General features: G+C 35.5%; 1 protein-coding gene across 3 annotated transcripts in view; it reads right to left on the minus strand.

Moving 5' to 3' along the window:
* Window positions 1–332: 332 nt before the first annotated feature.
* LOC149172879 (disease resistance RPP13-like protein 4) overlaps window positions 333–12155 on the minus strand; it is a 57379-nt gene continuing 45556 nt past the window's right edge. For 2 of the 3 annotated variants that reach the window (XM_089424454.1, XM_089424455.1), the window contains exon 3: window positions 333–3452. In XM_089424454.1, coding sequence (XP_089280580.1) covers window positions 568–3387 — 2820 coding nt within the window. In that variant the 5' untranslated portion in view covers window positions 3388–3452 and the 3' untranslated portion in view covers window positions 333–567. The remainder of the gene's footprint in view (window positions 3453–12155) is intronic. The other variant, XM_089424453.1, reaches the window with a different exon arrangement.

Raw genomic sequence — 12155 nt, forward strand, 5'->3', positions numbered from 1 at the left:
CTTCAATTTAAATTACTATCTTATAAACATTAAAACTTCCATTTAAATTACAATTAAAATCAATATTTGAATACTTATAAAAATAAACATTAAAATCAATATTTGAATACTTATAAAAATAAACATTAAAATCAATATTTGACTACTTATAAAAATAAACATTTTTAAAAATGCTTTTACAATTTTAGTTTTATAAATTTTTCACAAAACTATATATAAAAAGAAATCACAAATATGAGAAAAAAATTTAATTAAATTAGATGTAAAATTTTCACATCTCCCTTCAACGATTTTAAATTACAGCGCCTTAAACACACTGCAAACGCCTCTATATGACAATAATAAAAATGTGAACACGTTAAATACCTTGAAATCGTAAAGGAATTACCAATGACGGGAACTTAGCAGCCATTTATAGACACCCACAATAATTTATTGGTTTCAGTACGCATACTTGGAAAATGGTTTCACAATAAAGTAAGTTTAATGTTTGTCTTTGTACAACAGGCTCCTTAAAAAAACAATATTTATGACAAAGATACGACAAGATATAAAATATCATTACATTTACATCAATCTCTTTCGATCCTCCGAGCCCCACCGGGATACTTCCACTTTGATCTTAATTCCGCGGTCTTTAAAACTTTGCCAACAATGGCTTTTCGTGTACTCGAAGCCCTCCACATCATTAGTCTCTACATCGACTTCTACTTCTTTAAGATTCCTCAGCTTCATTAATCCTTCCGGCATATTTTCCAATAGCTTGCACCCGCTTATTGTCAGACGCTTCAATTTCGGCATTGCATTCTCGTGGAACGAGGGAATGCTTTTCAAATGCAGAAACAATTGTATGACCAACTCTTCCAGTTTGGGAAATGCCCCTGCTTCCCCAAACTCATTTGGAAATTCAATGAAGTCTGGATTCCTATTCTTCCCCAAGTGTAGCTTTTTCAGATTGGGAATATTCTCTAACCCTCTAAAATCTGCACTGGAGCTTTTTAGCAGCCCGGATAATGATAGCTCCATGAGATTCCGAAGCTGAAAAATCCACTTAGGAACCGCGCAAAACTCAAGATGAACTATTTCAAGGCGTTGCATGGCCTCCATGTCCCTTGGAAGATGAAGGGTAAGTGCACCAGCACTCATAATAAGATCAGAACGAACATGTAGGGTCCGCATCTTTGTCATGCCCCGAAAAGTCCCCTCGTCCTCGAGTGTCTCGTCCTCGAGTGTAACATCATCAGCACTATTTGATACAAAGCGTATTGATAGGTGTTGAAGAAGGGTCAATTCTTTGAGATCCCTCAATTGCAAGGCACTGGCACTGCGTGACTCTCTAAGATCGAAAGTGACACCATTCAATGTCTGTAGATTGATGAGCTTAGATATACCCACAAGGCGTTTACGATATATCCACTCTAAATTCAAATGTAGCATATGTTTTTGCTTTTCTATCCCTTCATGCAGCCTTTGAACATAGGTTCCACTAACATCCAGAAACTGGAGCTGCCGGAGACCACTCAAGGACTTGGGTAGTTTCTTAATCCTCGTCCCAGATAAATTCAGATACTTTAAAAGCTTTAAATTTCCAATAGATTTGGGCAATGACGTAATGGAAGTTCTACTTAAATCTAACACACACAGATATCTCATATTGTCAAAAAAGCTAGGGGAGATTGATGTAAGAGAGCGATTATCAGATAGCAATAGACTTCGGAGCCGTGGATACTGGATGCCCTTTTTTATTGTAGATATCTCATTTTTCATCAATGAAATTCTACGCAATTCTCGGCATTCTTCCGCTGGCATGCTTTCCAATTGTCCGCCAGGTTTTATCAAACTTTTAGTTTGCTCGGAAACAGCTAAATCATGCAGCAAGTCGTGCATTTTGCAACTGTTTACTCGCCCATTCCAACCAACCTCTGAAACTTCGATCAGGCATCGATCAATAAGTTCTTCCATGTAGGAGCAGCCTATATCATATGCTTCTTGTAATTGCACAGAAACAAATCCCTGAGCAATCCATGCATGCACTAAACAATCTGACTCTATTTCAGTATTCTTGGGATAAACAGAGCAGTAAAGAAAACAAGGCTTTAGATGATGAGGCAAAGCCTCGTAGCTGAACTTCAATGACGGCATAACGCGGTCGCTCATGCCACATGTATTTAGATGAAGAAGGGTATCTTCCCATTTATTAGGAATATCACTTGGCAGACTTGCCATATGAGCTCCTATTGTTTTTATGGCAAGGGGCAGTCCGCCGCATTTGTTTACAATTTCGCGGGCTATCCTCTCCACTGCCTTGGGACACTGGTGTGGATCATCTGGGAAAGCATGGACGCAGAATAAGCGCCAACTGTCTTCTTCTGATAAACTATTTTTGTGGAGAATTTGATCTCCAGCCCGCAAGTACTTTGCGACATTTTCATTGCGGGTTGTCACCACAACCTTATCTTTGGTTCTGGATGGCAAACCAATGTCCTGCCAAGCATATCTGTCCCACACGTCATCAACAGCAAATAAACAGCTTTTTTTATCTAAAAATTTATCAATCTTCTCTCTAAGCTCTTGCTCGCTTAGGTTCGTCAACATTCTATCATCTAGCTGGTCGGCCCCTTTTTTATCATTTTGCCGGTTGGCCAAACTTTCATCGTTTCCTTCGAGGTGCTTGGCTCTCTCATTTCGCTCAAATTGCTTCACCATATCACGGAGAAGTTCTGTAACTGCGAATTTCTGAGAAACTGCTAACCAAACCTGACAGTCGAAGCGTTTATGGACCACTTCGCTGTTGAAAACGTGTTGGAGCAGAAGAGTTTTGCCCTGCCCTCCCATGCCCACAACGGCAATGACTGGAGGGTTGTCTTCCTTCAATATCCATTCAGTAATCACTTTAATATCGCCGTCAATGCCCACGATCGGTGATTCTTGAAGACGAGCATATGATCTTTGCGGCCTTTTTATAAAACTATCTGCATGCCGTACCTGACCGTGAGCATTCACATCTAAAACAACAGCAAGCAATTTGAGACTTTCAGCGTCCGTCTTGATCTTCTCGAGTCGTTCCTTTAATCCCCTAATTTTGTTGCCCATCTTTGGCCGTAATATTATTTGGGCAAAGATGTTATCAGCTGCCAAACATTCCTCCACTAGGTACTCAGCATCGGCAACAAAATCCTCGAGACTCTCAAGCCAATTTGACACGGAAGCGGAGGTCCTTTTCTCTCCGGCGTCCGTCAAAAGACATTCAAAGTAACGAAGCTGCTCACAAAAAGATTCAAAATCCTTTTTGAAATTAAAAATCAGCGATACATGTTGGGAGACTTTGTCTGCGACCAGAGGAATAAATTTGCCTATAAGCGCGCTAACAACAGCGGCTTCTGCCATGCTTCCTTTGACCCTCGTAGAATAATTATTGCAGGATATTAGTGTGCTCTCTGATATTGTAGCAACTGCAAGTAAGAATAAGAATGAAGAGATTATTAGTTGAGGACAATCATTCCATTGCAGCAAGAATAAGATTTGGAAGGATATTCCATGTTACGCCACGCTAGCAAAAGAAGTAAGTAGAGTGAGAATGAAAGGCTATTCCGTGCCGCATCACATTAGAAGAAGAGGCAAATCATTTCAAAAGCGTATTCCATGCTCCACCAATCTAGAAAATGAGGTTAATCTTTCCATCACAACAAAATTAAGAATGAAAAGTTTTACAACGTTATCTGAAACCCGCCAATTTAAATACTAGAAATACTATTTTAGATTTTGTTTTGAATTTTAGAGGCTCTTTGTGTTATTTACAGGCCAAATCGATGAACGATGACATGGCTCTTCCTCAGAATTCAAATCCTAAGAGGGTCGACGAAGCGTTTGCACCTGGGTTCTATTGACTGCGATTTATCAAAACTCTCGTGACTGCTTACAAATAGAGAAAGGGATTGAATATTAATCTATTGAAACCAGAAACTTATGGAACCTATGGAGATTGTGATTTTACCTTCTAAATTTAGAAATCCTCTTCTAAACCACTGGACTTTGGTGGATTTTCAACTAAAGATGTTTCTAAATTTAGATAGCCAATACTTTTCAGATGTTGCTGAGTAGAATAGCTATCGCAGCTAAATATAGGTGCAAAATTAACAGTCATGAGAATGTGTGATAATTGTGTTGTATTTACTGTGCAAAGTTGTCCATCATACATCATAATTCTGAGCAATATCGCCATTTGTGTGCTGTTTTTTGCCACGAAGGGCGGAAGGAGTCCTATAAAAATTTGCGGAATTGAAATTTAATGTTAAATATAAAATTGTGCCCTACCTCAAAGTTCAATGTGTTCCATTCCATTATTATTATGATTGTTTTTGTGATGTCAAACAGTTACTGTTATTGCGGAATTGAAATTTAATGTTAAATATAAAATTATGTCCTACCTCAAAGTTCCATGTGTTCCACTCCATTATTATTATTGTTATTTTTGGGATGTCAAACAGTTATTGTTATTGGGGAATTGAAATTTAATGTTAAATATAAATTGTGTCCTATTTCAAAGTTGCATGTGTTCCACTCAGTTATTATTATTAAGGTTGTTTTTGCGATGTCAAACAGTTATTGTTATTGCAGTTTCTTTTAGGTGCTTAAGTGGCGGTGGTCATGGCAGGTCTATGAACATTTATGTATTAATTATTCTTTCTATTATCTATTAATATTTTTTATTGCAGCGGGTTTTTCATTTTTTTTGGAATGTAGATTTTATTTACTGTAGTGAGTTTTTCATTTTTTTTGGAATCATAATTTTGAATAGAGTTTATAAGTGTGACCTGGAGGAATTGTCTGGAAAGTTATGGAAATTCTAGTTATATTTAGAGGAAATCTGGTAAGGATTTTTCTAAATCTAAGTTATAGTTGTTAAACATCAAAATTTTAGGTGTTCTAGATGTTTTTGATGTTGCTGAATCTTTTTCTGCCATCAAAAATTTGATGTCACTGAATCCTTTTCCGCCATCAAAAACAAGATTCAACAGTGCCTCTACAAGATTTTTTGAAATTTTTTTGCTCGGATTCAAGCCACTTTTGACTGTCGTACAAGACTCCGTGGTATAAATATGTCTTAAATAGTTGAAATATATAGTAAAAAACTTAATTTAAATTATAAAAAATTAAGAAATTTGATTTTCAACTATCCAGTATCTAAATGCCTCAGAAATTTCTGAAAGTACATCTATATATTCCATTAAAAACTCAGTTTGTTCAAACAAATTAAAAATTTAGAAAAAAATGTAAACATTTAATAATTAAATAATACAGATTTTTTTTCCTATATTGTTGGAGTCTTTATTAAAGAAGTTGACTCCATAATTGTCAGCACCCTTTTCCATGGTGAAACTCTGTCCGGATTTTGGTCAGATCCATAAATTTTCGTCCAAAGCAAAGGCCTTAAATTTAGAAACTCTACGTCATATTTTTTTTAGGGCTTAGAATTTAAGTGCTTTTGATGATGATTCATTCTGGAAAAGTTGTGGATATGAAAAAAATAAAATAAAAAATAAAAATGAAAATGTCGGGTGTTTTTGGCCCAATCTATTTAAAAAATAAAATAAGATAAATTTATAAAAAGTTTATCCATTTATTTTAGTGTTTTGTTTTATAATTATAATTTTAAATTTAATTAATATTTATTAAAATTATATATTTCAGTTTTAGAATTTATATAATTATTAATAATTTAAAATTAAATTATTTATATATTAAAAAATATATTTTACATAAGAAATAGAAAATAAGTGGTTAATATTAGGTATCTCCAAAATAATTTGGTAAGGACCAAATTCTTCAATAACTGGGTTAAAATAAATTCTTTCTTTAATAAATGGGTTAAAATAAATCCTTTAAAGGAAGATGAAGGATTATTCAACCAAAGGAAAAATTTTAAAAATAGAATAACACTTATTTTAATAGAGAACATGCAACTTTTCTACTAATTTACCTGATCAGTGTCCCTAAAGTTAGAATTAGATCAATTTCCCAATCGACAATTATCATGAATAATACTTTACTATCATAAATCTTCACTTGTATTAAAGGGTTTATCATTAATTTTAACATTGAAATTTTACAATTTATAACATTTTATAATTACATGGTTAGTTCAATAACCATGTTTTTTCCTATCTTCTATATGTAATGCCAAATATATTTGATTGGTCATTGAGGGACTCTTGAGACAAAAGTATTGTCAAGCTCTCGCAGAAATTTGTATCATGGGTCTAAAGGTCCATCATAATAAGGATTTCGCCAAGGTCGGCACTTCAATTTTTTCCCTTGTGTTTATGTTTTTGGCTTCTTGAGCTTTCAACATTCCTTACACCTATCAGTGCAATTGCTAATTTATCCATTCAAATATGATAGATTTTAATATAGTTAAATATTAGCTAGCATATATGCTATAACTTTATCATGCCAAACATTATAAAATAATATTTTATAAAACCTCAAAGTCCAATATTAATTGCATGACTCAAAAGTAAATGTTAAATTTCTATTATACGATGTTGTCCCTCAAATGTATCAATTATTGATAATAAACCATCTACAACGCTGAAAATTTTCAAATATATCAATTATTGATAATAAACAATCTACAACGCTGAAAATTTTCGAACTCCTCCTGCCGGTAAGATTTATGATAAATGTAAATAATATATTATCAAACCTCGAAGTGACCCTCCTACCCACGAGCAAGAATTATGTTAAATTTAAATAATATATTATAAAACCTCACAGTGACCCTTTAAAAAAGAGTGAACTCTAAAAAAAACTGAATATTGTTCATATGGAACAATTTTTTTTAATTATAAATATTGGACTCTACACAGTTTTATTAATTCAGATTTAATTATGTTGTACACCTGTACAATATGTACTAGGTTTATTTATGAGATTTTATTATTATTATTTAAAAAAAATCTTGACGAATGAATTTTAAAACCCTTGAAATTAGTCATATCAATGATTTCAACCAATTATAAAATTGGAATATAATTTTTATAAAAAAAATAAAAAAAATACTTTCAAAATATTCAGTTTAATATTTATTTTTCTCAAAACTTTACTTAAATTTTATAGAGTTTGTTTAAAAATTTCAACACTAATTAAAAGTGAATTTTTTGATCGATCCAAAAACAATATAACATGTCTTCGATAGGGATACATATATAATAGATCGACATTGTTGTCGATTTTTGTAGCACAAGTGCTTCAGGAGATATAGAAAGCTTCCTAGAGACAACCTCTGGGTTGATTCTAGACCAGTGCCTAGGCATCTTAAGAGCTTTGGATATTATGAGTAAGGATTTGTGCTGCACTCCAATTAACACATAGTTGGAAAAAGAGAATAAAGGGGGCTTGGTTCAATATCTTTTCATTACAGTAGACTCAAACACATACAGGGATCTAAATGCACAGGGGGTAGATCTAGTTCATCTCAAAGAGAAATGATTGATTCAGGTGGTCGACTCACAACAACATGAAACCTTGACATTAGCATTGTATTAACATGAAGAGGAGGAAAGAAAGGAGGGAATTTGATGCATAGGGTTGTAAACAAAACAAAATAATAAGCAACAATGTTCTAGTAAAAGTATGGAAGATTGAAAAGGTGGAATTACAAAAACAATCCAACTCTAATCATGGATACATTTATCACCAAATAACATTAAGTAAATTTGTGCACATTACAAGCACATATGTAAATTTGTAGCTAACACAGGTACTGTTACTACTTAGCAACAAATATACAAACATGAACAAGGGTGAAACCTGAAGCTTCATTACACTATTTCAAAGGAAGAGAAACATATATGAAGTAATAAACAAAGGAGAAAACATACTACACATTTCTCTAATAGGAATCAACATAATAGTTTCATTGATCCTCGAGTCCAAATCACTATTCCATTACATTTAGCTAGGTATCACTCAAGTCCCTCATGAATAGGCAAGTAGAAGCAAAAGTGGAATCAAAGAATTTGGACCACCGCGGGTGCAGAATTCTGAAACGAATTTTGAGTGTTTCTTCCCCCTATTTATAAGAAGAGGGGGAGATTTGAAGTAACAATTAAAAAATATCTCAGCGAAGGGCCAGCTATCTGATTTGACTAGTTGTCATGACATGCGATAGCTCTGCTGCCCATAATGATTCCAATCGGGATTTGATTCCTTCTTTAAAGTGCAAGACATACAAAATAAACAAAAAATACAAAAATAATAAGAAAAGGAAAAATGGATGATGATGGATGAAGTATCTCTGTTCCATTTTTGAAATTTCCCCTCGTCAGGCCACATCTCTACCATGATGTGCATTTCCTGTTGCTTGGTCAATTCTTGTCGCTTTTTCCTTAACTGTCTGGCTTCACCACTCTCTAGAGTTGGTAGCAATCAATTGTGTTGGCTTGTTACAACGCAGAAGTGGAGATTGACTTGATAGTCTTGCATTATATGACTGAGTGGAGCTCCATGCTAAGGCATTAAGTCTTCCTGAGCCCCCATACTGATTTACTGCTGCTCCATGCCTTCATTTAATATTGTAGCCGCAGACCCATACACATTCAGAGTACTATACCATACTACTGGGACTTTACTCCATTGAGACTTTTACTCTTAAAGGAATTACAGAACAATGAGCCCCGATCTCCTTTGACCCCCTTTGGTTTAGCCCCATTTTGCATTTCTTCTCATATGACCGGGGGGCTATGACCTAGGGATTAGCCCTAAGGCGCTAGAGCCTTTGGACTCGTGTCCGAGAACCCTTATCCTTTGTTAAATATTTCAGCTCCTTTTTTATTTTCCTCTATAGACCACGTGCTTAGCCAAATATCAGAGTCGGAAAATTGACGATTTCCTATCCATGTCGTTCATGGATCCTCATGAAACTTGCGATCACCGATCACCCTTGTGCTTAGCCCTTAGTTCCTCGGCTCTTAATGTGACCATGGTCCATCTACTTTGTCAGAGCCCCTTTATCGGCATATTGCAACCAGAGGTTTCACTAGGAGTGAAAATGCTCATCCTCCAATTGTCGATCGTCGATGTGACATCATCCTCTGCCACGTGTCACCTTGTGAGTGGTGACACATGTCGCCCTTTTTTGCCCCCTTATGACCCCTCAAAACACTAAATTCACCTACCACGTGTCCATCATACCACCACATCATGCTAACATCAGCTGCCCCATGTCCCTTATCGGAACTAACCATGTCCTGCCAAGTGTCATGTATCAGAACCAATCATGTCTAGTCATGTTTCATTTATCAGATCCAATGATGTTCCGCCATGTGGTCCCCTCGAGGAGAGAGAATCGGTTAGCCCTCTTTTGGTTTTGCAACTAATTTCCTTTGTTAAATTATTTTCGACCCTCCCAACGCTTTAACACTATCATCGTTCTTTTCCCACAACTTCTTCATACTAATCACTTCCAGAATCCCTAATTTCTGACTTTCAATATGTTTGTGATGTTGTGATCGCCAATTGCCAATGTGCTTGTCCTAATTCATTTGATCATTGATTTGTGCTTAGTGTGACTGATGAACAATCATCGATGTGCAATATCCAATATTGAAGCTTTGCTACACGAAGCGTTGAATGCCATGTTGCCTAATGTTGTGATATGCGATTTATGATGAGCTGGGACCTCTAATTTGTGACCTCTGATATGCCAAGATCTTACCCTTAGTCATTTTCTCTTTATTTTTTGGCTTTCAAAGGGCAACTTCAATCTTCTCTAACTTTTGATTCCAGAGTCTATTTGGCGAGTTCTATATACTGTTGGAAATCTAATTCCAAGCACTATTCAATGGAGAAGGTCTGATTTAGCTTTGAGTGCTTCAGTGGATTGGAATATGGATGCCAAACTATCTACTCTTTTTCCCTCTTTTAGTAGTTGAAAACACATTTTGCAGAGGGTGCCAACATTAGCTCCACCTGGGGACAGTGCCTTACTAGCAAGGTGTTGAGAACCTGCAGACTAGTAGCCTTCACCATTAGGCATGGAGTAAAAAATTATAATGCACTTATAAAACCAAAAAATCTCCATGGAACTTTACTTGGAGGGAGTCATTTCCTCTTCAAACTAAAATGCAGAAAAGTAAATTCTAGAAAATGGAAAATAAATGCTCATTTAATGAGCTTATTTATATAGAACTCTTACTTATTACTGGGCATCAATTCACCTAAGTTAGTTCATCCCTTAAATGGTACCAGGTCAGCATTTGGGTGTTGGACCTAATATCTCCATGCTGTTGAAATTTAAAAATCAAAACAAGAATGCACCATGAAAAGTCTTCAAACAAAAACTTGATGCATACTGGAGAGTCAACCTCTGCTGATGACCTAAGAATGTGGTCATGTAATTAGTTACAGGGTCATAGAACTGACAAGAAAAATTTGTAGCTGCCTTATCTTCATGAAGAGTTTGTTTCCCCATAATATTCTTGGTTAGGGTAGCCATCAATACTGTTAGGCTCCTCAGCCTTAGATTTTTCAAGAAAAACAGTTGTTGATATTTTTCTACCCATTTGTCAATGGGCCAACCATCCTAGAAATCTACAATAGAATATTTTATTTCTGAACTATAAGATTCATAGACTAAAGGGTCTATTGAGGGTTCCTAGCAAGAATCTGTTTGCAAGAGGCAGTCACATACACTGCTTGGTCCTTCAACTTTGGGCTCTATTTGAAAAATTTGTTGCTGGAAGCCTTCTCCCTGCTTGCTGGTAAATGGATCCCTTTGATAATCTGCAACGATATCATCCTCCTTTGAATCATATGATTCATAAATTGGAGAATATTCATCAACTTCAAATTCAACTTCTTGAATTGGTTCTCCATTTGAAGGATGTGGGTCGTAAATTGGATACCCTTTGTTGACCTCCTGGTGGGCATCCTCTTCTTGTATAGCTTCCCATGACTAGGATTGTTGTGGCTCTGGATCACTTGACTCTCCATCAGGTCATATACATCATAAGAAGGAGAATCATCAACTTTGGCTAAATGAGAGCTTAGAGGGTTTATTTGAAGCACTATGATGTGTCCTTCTTCTCATTCTTGATCATTGGGTGATGGTTCTTAATGCGAGTATATGTTTTCTTGGAGAGGAGCCCCAAAAACATCTTCATCGAGGTCATTAAGCTCAAGAATATCTTTATCATTGAAATATGCATGAAAATATTCAAATAGAGAATCCAAAGGATATAATCTTTTCTAATAATGATTGAATGCCATATGAAAACTCTTTAAGGAGGATATGTTGCCACGAGGTATTGTTCTGTACCAAATTCTAAAATCGTCTTCTAAAGAGTACATGAACAATTTCATTTGCGGATCTTCAAAAATAATACCCTTTTGTTCCATGCATTCAAGAAAATTCTTAAGGGGATGGTCCAGTATTTTATATGTGTTTCCACTTAATCTAGGCGAATAGGTATTCCATTCATGAAATGAAGGGACATGATTGGGGTAACCAGCAATAGAAGAAAAATCTAGTGGAGAAAATTTGTTAGCCAAGAATGCAGGGAGGGACATTTTGAAAACCTCCTCAGGTGATTGATCTCGAGTTCAAAGGTAGGGAAATTTTCAACTTCTTTAGCATCAAAGAAAGTATGAGGTTGCTTGACAACCATGATGATCAAATAGAGATATAAACAGTGGATTCCCCAGGATGTTTACCAAAATATTTTAAAGGTGGAGTCACCAAGGTGAGAGATCTTCAACCCACATTTCCCTTGCTCACCTAACAGAGGGAATGTAAAGATTTGTCGTACCCAAAGAAAAGTATTTCAATTTCGATCCCCAAAAACGACACTAGAAGGATGTTGTCGCTTTTTCAAGTCCCTGTAGCACAAGTTCTTCAGGAGATATAGAAAGCTTCCTATAGATAACCTCTAGGTTGATTGTAGACCAGTGCCTACGACATATTAAGAGAGGAGTGCTTTGGATATTATTAGTAGGGATTTCTGCTGCACTCCAATTGTCATGTCATTGGAAAAAGAGAATAAATGAAGCTTGGTTCAATAGTCTTTCATTATAGCAGACTCAAACACATACAGGGATCTAAATTCACAGGGGGTAGATCTAGTTCATATCAAAGAGAAATGACTAATTCTGGT

Source organism: Pinus tabuliformis, chromosome 4_2, assembly GCF_031772625.1.
Source record: "Pinus tabuliformis cultivar Carrire ecotype Pingquan chromosome 4_2, CPIR1, whole genome shotgun sequence".
NCBI classification, from domain to species: Eukaryota; Viridiplantae; Streptophyta; class Pinopsida; order Pinales; family Pinaceae; genus Pinus; species Pinus tabuliformis.